At 43.0% G+C, this 14,553-nt stretch overlaps 1 protein-coding gene across 7 annotated transcripts in view; it reads right to left on the bottom strand.

The window, feature by feature from the left end:
• slc4a5b (solute carrier family 4 member 5b) overlaps positions 1 to 14,553 on the bottom strand; it is a 62,436-nt gene that overhangs the window by 15,771 nt on the left and 32,112 nt on the right. For 5 of the 7 annotated variants that reach the window (XR_009783490.1, XM_061734033.1, XM_061734037.1 and 2 more), the window contains 11 exons: positions 12,701 to 12,858; positions 12,539 to 12,626; positions 12,302 to 12,456; positions 10,561 to 10,686; positions 8,461 to 8,635; positions 8,211 to 8,344; positions 5,254 to 5,434; positions 5,085 to 5,175; positions 4,242 to 4,300; positions 2,216 to 2,407; positions 1,149 to 1,262 (listed from right to left, as the gene is read on the bottom strand). Coding sequence is in view for 6 of the 7 variants with exons in the window: in XM_061734033.1 (XP_061590017.1) it covers positions 1,149 to 1,262; positions 2,216 to 2,407; positions 4,242 to 4,300; positions 5,085 to 5,175; positions 5,254 to 5,434; positions 8,211 to 8,344; positions 8,461 to 8,635; positions 10,561 to 10,686; positions 12,302 to 12,456; positions 12,539 to 12,626; positions 12,701 to 12,858 (1,473 nt within the window). In the remaining variant the exon portion in view is untranslated. Of the gene's footprint in view, positions 1 to 1,148; positions 1,263 to 1,524; positions 1,639 to 2,215; positions 2,408 to 4,241; positions 4,301 to 5,084; positions 5,176 to 5,253; positions 5,435 to 8,210; positions 8,345 to 8,460; positions 8,636 to 10,560; positions 10,687 to 12,301; positions 12,457 to 12,538; positions 12,627 to 12,700; positions 12,859 to 14,553 lie in introns of all 7 variants that reach the window. The other 2 variants (XM_061734034.1, XM_061734035.1) reach the window with 2 other exon arrangements.

Raw genomic sequence — 14,553 nt, 5'->3', positions numbered from 1 at the left:
GATTGATTCATGCTAACCTTATAAGTGTAAGAGGAGATTTATTTTTGTTAAAAATAATCAGGGACTATAATTACACTAGTCAGTTAATCTGTAGTTGTTTTAGATTGGGCGGAGTGATACAGCACTAGGTGCTGTGTTGATGATCTAAAATCCTACGCTGTTGAGCGGACATTGAAGTAGACTGGAACTCACGCAGAAGTTCTCCCGTGTCTTTCCCACTCACGACCCGAAAAAGGTTTAAATTAATAAGGTAAGGCTTACCTCTACACCAGACTTACATAAGTAAAGGTTCAGACCTCAAAACGGGACTAGTTTCTTATGAGCAGAGTAAGATTTCTGTCCGCGGGTCGCGGCCGCGGTCGCGGTCAGATGCGCGTTACTAGTCAACACAATAGATTAATATTAATAACCCAATATCGCGATACACTTTGTCACCTCCACGACACGTTTCGTGACGTTTTTGTATCGCGAAATTTCGTGGCACGATATATTGTTACACCCCTATTAATTATTAATAATTCTTTAATAGAATTATCATTAGCCTTCGATAACTGATCAGCTTAGCTACCTGAGTTAAACAACATTAGGGTGGGGTCAGCGAGGAGGGACCACAAAGCTGAAGCCAGCTGGTGACCTTTGAGCCCATTTAGTAGATTCATGAACAGATATTTTTCCGGTGATATCTTCAAGCTTGTAGCTGTTACTCATGGGTTGTTGATGACCTCTTTGAGGAGTCTGTGTTGTGTTTTTGGAGTCGTCTTGGCAGGACGTCCTTTCCCAGGAAGCTACGAAACTAAACTTCTATCCACTTGTAAATGGCTGAACTGTACAGATGGACGTCTAACCTTGTAGCTCTGTCCAACTTTCTGCAGATCAGCTGGTCCTGATCATATGTCTCCTGAGCAGATTAGTGACTCTAATTAGCTTTAGCTCAAGTAATTCATCTATGGGTTCACTTCCCTTTTCCTCCAGCTCTGAGAATGTTCAACAAGAAATGTGTGTTTTCACCTAAAGAACACTGAACATTATTGCGCTTACATGTAGATCAGAACACATTTTATAGTAAGTCACATGCTTTATCTTGCTATTACAAACATTATAAACACAAACAGATAATCTGACATATAGAAGAGTGACAAAGGGAGTACCTTAAACTCTGTTGGAACGATTAGTTTGGGTGTGTCTAACCCCATCAACATATCCAGACCCACAAAGGACATGATTGACATGAAGATGGCAAAATCACTGATTAGCTTCCTCATCTACGGATCCACCAACACACACAGACACACAGACACACACACACACACACACAAAAACACAGGTGTGTAAAATGACAATGTTTCAGAAAGAAAGAAAAAGGTGGAGACATGAGGAAATGAAGGCAGAGAAGAAAAGAAAGAGATGATAACTTCATACAAGAAATCACTTCCATCAATTAAATTAACAAAATGATTAAGTAAGGAAAAGCATCCAGCAGGGAGACACAGGTACAGGTCTGAGGAAGGTGAGGTGGCCAGTGACCTTGATCTCTGTGGGCACGTGCAGTTTGGGTGTTTCCAGCTCCAGCAGACGGTCCAGCCCACAGAAGAGCAGGATGGAGATGATGATGGAAAAGTCAGCAATCAAGGAACGAAGCTGGATGATGTAGAAGGACAAAAGAGGAGAGAGGAATATGGGAGAGGGCTGACTGGTGCAGATGAGGAGTCGGGGTGGACGAGGAGCGAAGGGGAAAGTTGGTCATATCCAAAAACAAGTCCTGGGTCTTAGTATCAGGCAAATACGACTGTAAGGGGCTGAAGGATTCCTTCACTAGATAATGGAAGAGTGACAAAGATGACATGAGCATGTGTGTTTGTTTGGTACTAAGACCAGCTGATGCTCTAACACAAGAAACAGGATTAACCATGTATAGGGCCGGCAGGAAATACTTGACACTCTAAAGGTCAAGAGAAAACCCAATAAACTTTAATACTGTTTTTTCTTTTTGTAATAGTCGTAGTGCGTACGTCTCCGGGCGTTACCAAATATGTTTACTTGCCCTGTAAAGAGTTAAGAAGAGCTACTAACTTCTGCAGGACTGTAAATTTGAATAATGACGTAACATGCCTCCAAATTACAGACATGGAGCATTTCACATGCAGTCAGCAGCATCTGAGGATGTCCATGAGGGCCACACATGTATTACCAGCAACTGTTGATGAGGCCGCTTTACCTTCGTTGGGAAGTAGCGGCTGGACTTGAACTTCTTCAGAGACACAGTTGTGGAGTAGGTGCCGAAGAAGAGGATGAAGGACATGAGGGCCAGGTCAGGAACATACTTACAGGAGTTCCCCACCAACATACCGCCGTATTTCACACACTCCTTCTTACTCAACTGACTCCAGTCCAGATCTGTCAAGTTAAACTGTGGAGGAGGAAGGGGGAGGGAGGATGAGGAGGACAAGGATGAGAAAGTAGGAGGACGGGGAGGGGGTGGGGTTGAGGAGAAGGAGGGGGATGAGGAGGAAAGAGGAGCAAATAGGAGGTGAGTGGAGGACAATGAGGCGGACAGAAGAGGATGAGGAGGAAAGAGGAGCAAATGGGAGGTGAGAGGAGAATGATGAGGGGGACAGAGGTGGACGAGGAGGATAAGGATGGAGAGTTGAAGGCGTGGGGCCAAGAAGGTGAGGGAGAAGGGACAATAGAGACGAAACAAAGAGAGAGAAGAGCAGCGATAACAGCAGAAAGAACAGTATAGAAGCAAATGTTGGAAGTGGAGCGTTCTCCGACTGACGAGGAGAAAACTCTGCTTTTAGAGCATAAAACTGTTGTGACATCCAGCAAAGTCTGCAAGAGTCTGCAACCTGACATTCAGCAACATGCAGGTCTGATCTCAGAGAAACAGGAACCAGATGATGAAGCCAGATTTGCAGATCTTAGAAATCTGGATTTTATTCACAATAGAACAGAGAAAAATGGAGGATGAGCCTTATTAAGAAGAAGACTGCGGGGATGTCCTTATAGGTGTTTCTTTCCAGCACAATTTCTCCAGCCCCAGGCAATGCAACCGGGGTGGGAGTGCCCTCTGGTGACTATCTAAGTACAAAGACTCATGGAAGTGTGTTTGAGTTAAAGTTACGGCTGTGCTGATGTTCTGCCTGATTTAAGTGGATTTTTGTTCTGTGGAAACCTGAAGTTCGTTTTTTTTTCCATCTTGAACCTGCCACCGTGACTAAAGGCTGAATTATGCTTCTGCGTCACACCAACGCAGAGCACACGCCGCAGCCGTGACGCCGTCATGAACCCTTCGGACTTCTCCGTCTCTCCATTTGGTCGCGGTGCACTACCCGCCGCGACCGCTATTTAGCGATCTTTTTCTGAATGGTTTATCCGACTCTTTCCAGTCACAGTGAATCAAAGAAATAAGGACAACTATTGTGCAAAAAAAACAAAATAAAAAAAATCACACATAAATGAAGAAAAGAGCCCTGAAAGTTCACGACTGCTTCAAACCGGAAACCGGAAATGCGTTGTTCAAACTCAAACTCAAACTTTATTTATTATTATTATTATTTAGCACCAAATCATACAATATAATTGCAACACATGGTGCTTTACATGCAGAATAAAATAACAATCAAAAACACAATTGGTTGCTCCCAAGCGAACCAATCACAGCCCTCTCGGTCTGCGTGTGGTCTGTGTCTCCTCGACGCGTAGTTACAATTTTCGGGAGGTGCACGTCAGTGACGCCGCAGGTGACGGCGTGTCTTCTGCGTCGACCCAAACCACACGCCGTAGGCACGGCACCATTTTGACGCATAAGCATAATTCAGCCTTTAGAGTTCTATCCAACATGAAGACCTCCAGTGCTGGTTCTAAACCTTCATTGGGTTCATCTCAGTTTGGGAACCCAGAATTGTAAGAAACAAACCGGAGCTGATTTGCTAAGTTTTCTACATTCTATTGTAAATAAAATATGAGGTTAATATTTGAAAGTCATTGAATTCTGTACTTTTGTTGTATGTATTGATGTAAGGAGACATCTAAAACATGCTGGACTGCGGCCCTCGAGGACTGGAGTCTGAGACCCCTGTTATAGAGCATCCAGAGGTCCAGAGAGGAACTTCTGCTGCTAGTTCTTCAAACTTTGCTCATTGATTTCACAACATTAGACGTTCAGTACAACCAAACTATCTGAGGTACAGAAGCAGTGGTACTCGTCTTCGTGTCTCAGTGTCCTGTCGTCGGTCACTTACCAGCAGAGTTGCGTTATTGTCCGCGAGCGGAGCTGAAACATTCAAACCCAGAGCAGACGCTGCAGACCACAAACACAAACACGACATCAGTTTGATATGAGTGACACGCGCTTCCTTTCACCAGGACTCCATGGAGATACTCACTTTTCAGACGGCATCCAAAGATGAAGCAAAGAAGAAGAAAAGTACAAAAGTCATCACAGAGCCAAAACAAAGCTTTTGCTTGTGATGATGATCAAATCTGCCCAAGTGACAGAGAATCTGTGGGTCACAACAACCACAGACTGACAGGAACTGCCGGGTTAAGAGTCGGGCCTCAGAAAAAAAAAAGAAAAAAGAGTCGGGCCTCAGATATGTCTGTTCAGCGTGACCTAGTAGCCGGGCACCCATAGTGACCGCAGAGGTTCAGTACATCTGTGTGGAGTTAATATTCCAAGACGCTACTTTGCTAAAGTGTTAACTTTTCTTGGCATAGTCTATATTTTGTTGCATTACAACCCATAATTGTTATGGATAAATGTGAAATTTAAGTAGTAAAAGGTTTTAGTCAGTAATAAAAACCACTCGTGTATGTGCACGTGTCGTGAGAAGCTGGAAATTATCATCTGATGCTGCCAAAACCTTAGGAACTCTAAGAACGGCTTCTTTAAAAAAATGCTACGTCCAAAAGTAGGAGCTGCCAGGAACATGGCACCACCGAGACTGGTGCAGGACATGTAATAGGCAGCGTACAAGGCTGAGGGACAGCGGAGCTCTATCAGGTTCATCTGAAGATCTTCTCTAAGGCTCCGCAGAAAACAGCATTTCTCAGAAGGACCATGTAGAGGAAGCTTGAAGACTCACCCTGGTCTGGAGCGAAGCATTCACACTTGTAGGACGTTACGTAATCAGGCTTGAATCCACGGTTGATTGGATAATACTTAAATGACCCTACCTGTGGAAGACAAAGACTTTAACTCGTGGACAGGTGTTCACTCATATCTCACATGGTCCAGACATTTCAGTTACCCACCATCTTCTTGATGGCATCAGAGATGAATATGAAGGAGATGAGGCTGGAGAAGCCCTCCTCGGTGAAGCGGGTCATGTATTTGATGATGTAGCTGGCATCTGAGAAAACCAGCAGGAAACACTGCAGACACGAGTGAAGGCCGATCCACAGACGCAGCTCCATGTAGTCGATGTTGTTGTTCCTGTGATGGCAGTAGGACGATAATGAGCATATACATCAACATAAAGATGTGCTGGGACAAAGCCCCTCCCCTATGTGATTGATGTTAAATAATTTTACAACATTAACGTTTCTCTGCGTCTCTCTCTAGAAGTGGCTCAGGAGTGTTTGTCAAAGAAAAGACGAAGTCGTCTTGGTCATGCACCCCAGACCTTCAACTGCTAGATCTGAGGTTTCACCTGAGTTACCTCCTGATGGTGCATGGACATCATCACTGCAGTTGTTGCCAGGCGACAAACACAACACTCCAAAGCATTTTAACTCTGGTTTAAACCGTGCCTAATATCCGACCGGTTGTCACTTAATATTTATTAGGGCCCGAGCACTACAGTGCGAAGGCCCTATTGTATTCGTAGGAATTCTCGTTTTTTTTTTCTCGTTCTCGTTATTTTTATTTTTCTGATGAAATGAGGGCCTTTTTGCCCCCCTAAACGTGCCCCAAAAGTAACCAAATTCTGCACACAAGCCAGGCCTGGCAAAAAATGTGATATTTAATGGTTTGCATTAATGGCCGTGGTCTAACGGCTCAACAGCGCCCCTAGAAAACTTTGTGCCTCAAGCCCCACAATACGGTTTGACGTACATGCATGAAAATCGGTACACACCTGTATCATGTCACAACTTAAAGAAAAGTCTCTTGGCGCCATGGCCGAAACCAAACAGGAAGTCGGCCATTTTGAATTAATTGTGTAATTTTGGCGCAATTTATGCCATTTCTTCGGCCGTTAATGCGGCCCGAACCATAATGCGCAGCCAGGTGTGTTATACATCAAAATGTGCGTCTCGATCCTGCGACGATGGGCATTCCTTTTCCTTAGTCAAAAGCGTTACCGTGGCGACGATAGATGCCAAAAAGCGCGCCTCCCCCTTTATCTGATTGGTCCATATTTGATAGTTCCTACTTTCTGCCATAACTTTTGAATGGTTTGATATAGAGAGTCGTGAGTGTTGTCATCGGACTCGGTTTTGAGTCCTTGACCATAATTGGTGCAAATTAGCCCCGCCTCTTCTTCTGATTGGTCGATATCTGATAGTCCCTAAACTCTGCCATAACTTTTGAACGGGTTGTGATAAAGACATGTGGGTGGGGTCATCTGACTCGGTTTTGAGTACTTGACCTTAATTGGCCTGGATTATCCCCGCCCATTCTTCTGATTGGTCGATATTTGATAAATCCTATTTTCTGCCAAAGCTTTTTAATGGTATGACATAAAGACTCGTGGGTGGTGTCATCGGACATGGTTTTGAGTCCTTGAACATAATTGGTGCAAATTAGCCCTGCCCCTTCACCTGATTCGTCGATATCTGATAGTTCCTACTTTCTGCCTTAACTTTTGCATGGTTTGATATACAGTACAGAGTCGTGGGTGGTGTCATCCACTAAATGTCCAGGCCTGAAGAATCTACATGAAAGTCATACAAGCGCTTCCACTGCAGCACGCCTGAACATGCACAAGGGTGCGAGGGCCCGTTCATCGCTGCTTGCAGCTTTAATTTTAATTAACACTGCAACATTATCAATGGGCTTTGGGGATAAATAAGGAAATATTCAACTGAATTCCTCTTCAAACAACTGAGTCCGTGACTAAGAGTCAGCAATATTTATCCATTTGTCTATCCCAGTTCAAGTTACTGGATAATGATCACAGATTTTAAACCGACAAAACAAAACTATAGCCCTTTTTTTTATTTGTTTAAAGTCATGCTGCGCAGATTTGTTTTTCTTCTTCCACGCCTCCAATACATTTCAGTTAAATCCAATCTAGTCCATCTATCCATCCATCCATCCTTCCATCAATCTGTCCATTAAACCATCCATCTGTCCATCTATCCGTATGTCCGTCCATCTTTCCATCCATCTCCCTGTCCGTCTGTCCATTCATCCGTCCATCCGTCCGTCCATCCATCCATCCATCCATCCATCCATCCATCCATCCATCCATCCATCCATCCATCCATCCATCCATCCATGTAGCCATCCCTCTACCCGACCTTACTGTCCTGGATGACTCAGATGTTAGAGACCATCCCACTGCTTCATCTGCCAGTGGCATGACTCCCTGCTCATATCACCTGAGACTGGTGCATGATTAAAGTCCTGTAGTCTGATCAGTCTCAGCTTCACTCAGAGTTAGTGTTTACTTCATCCAGACTATATAGATGTATGAAGCCCCTGCAACCACTAGGGTGCCCTGAAGTTACAAGGCAAGCGTCAATAAACAGTTTCAGTCGAGAAACTAAAATAACTGTTTTCATTTGTAGAAACCTAAATAAATATGCCCCATCTGTAAGACTCCAAAGGATTTTCTCACAAATTTGTAAGTTTATAAAGTCAGCTTGCCTTTGAAACTTTGAAACTTTTGTGGCTTATTTTACTAACTGAACCAGAATTTTAACATCATATTGAGAAATCTATCCTGATTTTTTCTAGTCCTCTGTAAGAGGTGAATGCATCACCACAAAACATTTTGAAAGGTTTGAGGTCTCCCATCACCGGAATCTATCACACAGCCTCCATAATACTGGATAATCTCCTCAAAACACTGTACATAAGCCTTAAAATCCCAGTCACCGAGTCATGAATGGGACAAACCAGACCAACTAATTTGTAGAGGAAACCTTTTTTGCGTAACTTGTACATTTAAAGCTGATAGGACAACATCATCAGCATATAAAATAATCTTAGCCATTTTTTTCTGCACACTGTACACCACAATTTAGTGACTTAAGTGCCTTACTTGCTGAACTCAAAAAGGAGTTTCTCAAAAATGAGAATTGGTCCAGTTGAACTGAGGATGATCAGCGGTTGTCCTCCAAACACACAGAAGACTGTTCCTGCTAAAGCAGTGCCAAGGAAACTCTCCATCACCCCCTGAGAGACAGAGAGAAGAGCACGGACAGACCTCTGAGAAAATGTTAAATTTAGATCAGTGAAGCCTCGCTGGCAGTTTCAGGTCTGGTTTATGATTCAGGAGCCCTAATGAGAACCTGGTAGCTATCGGTAGCATCTCCGAGCAGCCCTCCAAAGGTGATGGCATTGGTGATGCAACCCAGGTAGATGAAGAGTACTGCAGAGATGGACTGGATATGGAAACCATCGTAGATATCACTGCAGAAAAATGGGATCTTCCTCTTGATGTCGAGCCATAAACCGCCACAGAACCTGTTAAAACAGAACAACACAGTTGGTCTTGATCTGGAATACAGCTTCTCTGATTCTCCTCGACAGGAAGAGTGTGACTATGATGGGAGAGATCCTTTATTCATTTGAAATGTATTTAGAATGTCACATAAAGACACGAACAACAGCAAATATTTGTTATTCTTTACAGACTGGAGGAAGTCTGATGCCCTATGCCCACTGGAGTGGGGTTTAATGTTTTAACTTCCTGCAGGGCCTGAGGTGATACTGGTCATACGACAACCTGGAAAATAGGAGTCCTGCAACAACTGTTACAGCAGAACTTTTTACAGCTCTTCATCTTTTGTTCTATGTTACCTTTAAAATATTCTGAGTGACTATTGCACCACGGTACAAATAGCAAGCCCCCATCAGCTGAGCTATTCACACCCTGTTGACATATGAAAACAAATGCGTTGCACATGCGCATGTGCACCAACGTGTCGGCAACAGAAGGCGCTTTTTCACTTGCCCATGCGGATGTGCACTACTCTAAAATTGGAACCATGTCAAACAATAGAGCCAGGCAAACGTCTGCTCTAACACTTTTGTATGAGCAATTTTTGCTTTTATGTCATTGTAAGATATTTTGAAGAGATTATATGAAGTTTATCAAAAGTGGTGTGAATACCTGTCAATCACTGTTGAGGTGATGGATTTTTGTTTTTACATTGATATTGGTAGCAGGCTGTAAATAGCCTACGCATTAGTACTTGCACCCGGGTGTAAATAGCCTAAGCCTTAAATATTTGATTTGTTTTAATGTTTGCACCATGACTTTAGTTAGGTGTATAGTTGTGATGTCTTTGTCCAGAGTTCCACCAGCGTTTTCCCTGAGGTGCTTCATCCAGTCTGCTGGTCTGATTCAGTCCAGGAAGTGAAGACAATTGCAGTTCTTCTAGTGACATCATTTAGCCTCCACCACCAGGGTGCATGTCGTATCCTCTAAGAACAGTTTACCATCAGGTTTCCTGAGCCCAGACCCAGCAGCACCAAGAACGTTTCCTGGAGCTGTCTGAAGGATCTCCTGTAGATGTCCGAAGGATATCCAATAGAGGTCTAAGGATCTCCTCAAACAGTCTCTGTTGCAGCAGATCTGAAGACTCTCTGTTGCTGAATCATTGTGTTGTGAAGAGGATGTTCAGGGCTATACGTGATCTTCTTCATTTTATTAACTATCCTTCTTCAATTATCTCCAGAGGGTCCAGAACACTCCCCAGAACAGAACCAGCCGTCTTTATAAGTTTATTTAGTTTCTTTAAGTCTCTGGTTCTGGTGGTGCTCCCCAAAAGATGACTGCAGATGTGATTGAACTCTCCACAACAGACTTATAGAAGATATTCAACATCTTGCTGCAAAAACTGAAGGACAGAGAAGCAACAAATGTCTGATGCTCTGGACCTGGAAAACCAATAAAATGTTGTGACTCCTGCTGTATGTCGGATTCCAGTCTGGTATTGTCATTAACATTTTCATTTTTCTATAAATTTCTGCTTGCTTCCCACAGTCGCCTAGTGTTTGCTCAGGATGGGGGATTATATCAAAGAAAAGTTTTGATGCAATCTGTTTGTTTCTTTAGCTGTGCAATTATCATTCATTATTTTTTGGCTTTATATTAATTCATAATGAATAGACTAATTTGGGGTTTCATTTATTTTTTATAACCATTTTACAGCTAAATTGAATTGCAATAGCTGCTGCTATGTTTTAGATTAGATTAGATTAGATTCAACTTTATTGTCATTGCACATGTCAAAAGTACAGGGCAACGAAATGCAGTTAGCATCTAACCAGAAGTGCTTATGCAGTGAAATAAACACAATGTACAGCATATACACATATATACACATGTACATATATATAAATATGTATATAAACCTAATGGTCTTCTACCAGCCTTTCCATACCTCCCAGTAAACTTCAGCTCCTCTCCCAGCTCATGTGGAGCAGGAAGCTCCTCATCTTCTCCGCCAGCTGCTCCGCCAGCCGAACCGTTCATCTGACCCAGCTCATTCAGGTTCAGCACTGACTTTCTGTATTATGAAACAGGAAAAGCAACTCATCAACTTTGTGCAAGCGGCCACCCAGTAGCAGTAGCACTGTTTGATGGCAGTGGCCTGCTCCACAGGAAGATGTATCCCATCACACAGCAAAACTCATAGGGGGATGGATTAAAGAACAGAACTAATTGCTCAAAACTCAGACTATGGGCCACTCACTTTCAGGAGCACCTGACTGCAGACTGTGTAAAGAATGGAGCTCCACTGACCTCCATTCTGGACTGGAACCACGCAACCTCCACTCCCGACAGGTTAGGGTTAGGGTGTGTGGGGGAACGGCTAAGTATTCCCCTCACTAGAGGCTAAAAGGTCAGATCATCAATCGTTTTAAATGCACATTGTTTATTTGGTTTATGTGGACATGATTTGACTCCTTTCTGTTTGAGATCTGCTTCCTAGGGGGTGGTTCATGGGTGCACACATGACTGCAGCCAAGGAGCCCAGCTGGGGAAATTCCCTGATGAATATCATGCTGGGCTGTACCAATTGGACTTGTGTTAGTTTATGAGTTGTGTTATAGTAGTATGTGTTATACTTTGGATGGGTAAATCGTTTTTTGACTTATTGTTCCTAGTTTGTAAATATTGATGTGTAAGGCCTTGTATGTGTGATTTGTGGGGTGGTTAATGTTAATTAGTTATTGTTAGTAACAGTTTTAGTGTTACTTACACACTTAGTTCTACGAACAGTCTTAGTTAGTGTCACCAGCAGTCTTAGTCATTAGCGTTACTCTCAGTCTTAGCTGGTGTTACTGACAGTCTTAGTAAAGGCTGAATTATGCTTCTGCGTCAAAATGGCGCCGTGCCTACGGCGTGTGGTTTGGATCGACGCAGAGGACACGCCGTCACCTGCGCCGTCTCTGACGTGCACCTCCCGAAAATTGTAACTACGCGTCGAGGAGACGCAGACCACACGCAGACCGAGAGGGCTGTGATTGGTTCACTTGGAAGCGAAGCATTTCCGGTTTCCGGTTTGAATCAGTAGTGAACTTCCAGGGCTCTTTTTTTCGTTTATATGTTATTTTTTTTGTTTTTGTTTTTTGCACAATAGTTGTCCTTATCTCTTTGATTTACTGTGACCGGAAAAAGTCGGATAAACCATTCAGAAAAAGAGTGCTAACTAGTGGCCGCGGGGGGTACTGCACCGCGACCAAACGGAGAGACGGAGAAGTCAGAAGGGTTCAGCACGGCGTCACGTCTGCGGCGTGTGCTCTGCGTTGGTGTGACGCAGAACCATATTTCAGCCTTAAGTGTTACTGACAGTCTCAGTTAATGTTACTAACAGTCTAAAGTCTTGGTTAGTGTGACTGACAATCTACATTCTTTGTTAGTGTTACTAACAGTGTTAGTTAGTATTATTATTAGTAACAGACTAACTGTGCGTTGGTCTGAAGACGACGCTTAGGTAAGAGGTGACAGCAGCTACCTTTATCCACAGACAAGGCCCGGATTCAATGGTTTGCAATATATCCAACATTTGTAAAAGAAAAATCCAATAAAAATGTAAAAGTACAGCAGAAGTTAAAATCATGTCTTTCTTATTTCTAAGGAAAAGTGCAGAGATTCCAACAAAAATTCCTTTCACTTACCTCATTTCTGCTGATGGGACTTTCTTGGGAGGTTCGATTCGTATTTTAGGGTCCCACTCTCCTGGAGGAAGCACGATCACCTCGTCCAGAAATTCATCAACACCTGCAATCAGGTCTTCACGTTCCTTGGCTTTGTAGGCAACATCACTAAACAGCTGATGGAAAAGATTTATTAAAGAGTAAAAAAAAGAACTCTAATGTGTATCGTGGGGATGGGCAAGATGCTTAACCTCTTACATCATCCACCATGAGAGTAGCTATGGCTCTGCCAATCTCATTGTAGGACTTGGTTTTCCCTTGAGGTCCCAGCAAGATGAAGAGAAACCTATGAGGGAGATATTGTCAGGAGACCTGGGAATTCAGAGATGAAGATGAGAGGGAGATGGCAAGGACGCCTACCTAGTTGGTACGGGAACTTCAGTGAGGCCTCCCAGGGTCGTGGCTTGAGCCAAACGTACAAACGAGACAAAGGGTTTTTCTAGAAAATCCACCTCACCAATCAAGACATTGGAGGCTTCAGCATCTCGAGGAATCTTCTTCATGAACTTATTCTTTAACTGGCAGAAGAGGAAGAGAGAAAATGTGTCAAGTATGTTAGAGAACTGTTGATCTCTCCTTGCTGACCAGATTGTGGGACCTGTTGTCTTGTGGCGGTTCCTAGGCTGGGACTAGACCAACTACATGGAACACAAACACACAACCTCTTTCTTTCCTGTAGGCTCTAGCTTTACCTAATTCAATTTAAGATGACATAATTTGTTAGGTGCTCCAAATCTCCATGATTGAAATATGACAAGAAAAGTGAAATCAAATGTAACTTAGAGTTAAATAAAAACACATTAGTAAATCCAAATACCATATTTTCTGGACTATAAGCCGCACCTGTATATAAGCCGCATCCGCCGTATTTTTAAAAAATAATAAAAAAAGATATACTAGCCGCACCTGTATATAAGCCGCATCCGCTCTATTTAAAAAAAAAAGATATGTAAGCTGCAGATATTTATGTTGTAGATTATATATTTACTACATGTACAGAAGGATTTTGAACTGTAAATGATGTACATGTTTGTACCTAAATAGATCCTTTCCTAACAGTGTCTTTTAACACGGCAGCAACTTTGCTGATTAAAACGGGACAGAACCAAGAGAAAATAACCAGTATTTATTTATCTGTTTGAAATCTGCTTCTACCTACTTCTATCTGCTAAAGAAGAAGTAGCGTATTCTTCTTTGCATTTATTTTGTCTTAGTTTTGATTCTAATTGCGGTTAGAGCCGCACCTTTGTATAAGCTGCATGGTTGAAAACGTATGAAAAAACTAGCGGCTTATAGTCCAGAAAATACGGTATATGAATTTATAAAAGCCCCTCACAAGTACACTTAATCCATGCATAAAAATCCTTGTATCCGGGTTCAGGTTGTTGGGGGTAACAGCCTGAGAAGAAAGGTCCAGACTGCCTCACCTTCACCACCTCCTCCATCTCTTTCAGGGAATATCTAAGCATTACCAGGCTGACTGAGAGATATAATCCCTCCATTTTGTCCTAGGTCTAACTCAGGGCTTCCTCCCGATTGGAAATGCCCAAAACACCCTCTCGTGGAAGAGTCCTAAACAGGCTCCTGAACCACCTCAACTTCAGGGTGGATGAGCACCAACTCAATTCCGAGTGTCCGTCTGATTTTGCATCCATGAAAACCATGCAGATAATTTTATCTGTACCTCTTCAGATCAAATTCTACAAAGTCACACATATCTGCATAATTAGGGTGGTGTATTTTAAGTAACTGCATCACAGTACATGGTTTCAAACAGCTGTCGCCACTTGATGAGAAGTGTAGGACTGGCAGCAGACCAGCACTGCTGCTGTCCAACCCCATGGTTGCTCCTATAGCTGTTTCTTGCTATATGCAGGCTATGCCACTAGGGGCCCCAAAGCTGATTGTTCGGCTACATTTGAGGAGACTTTATTCTTCTTCCTTGTCGGCTTCATCACAGAAGTTGGATTGCTGCCAATAGGTGATTTCCAACTGACTAAGGGCTCGTCTGTTCCACCCATTCACCCATTTTTGGATTTAATGGAGTTAGGTGGAGTCAGCTTCAACCAAAATGTCTGAATGATTATGGCTCCCAACTTTTAGTTTAGTCTTCCATTATATTAACACACAACTCAACTCGGTGTTACAGCTCTTTCTATGCACCCACCCTTCCTCTAAGCCCCCTCCTCCTCCTACTCACCAATAAAGCATGT

This window comes from Cololabis saira, chromosome 11 (assembly GCF_033807715.1).
Source record: "Cololabis saira isolate AMF1-May2022 chromosome 11, fColSai1.1, whole genome shotgun sequence".
NCBI classification, from domain to species: domain Eukaryota; kingdom Metazoa; phylum Chordata; class Actinopteri; order Beloniformes; family Belonidae; genus Cololabis; species Cololabis saira.
Note: the sequence above shows the minus strand (reverse complement) of the source record. Positions and strands in the feature narration are given on the sequence as shown.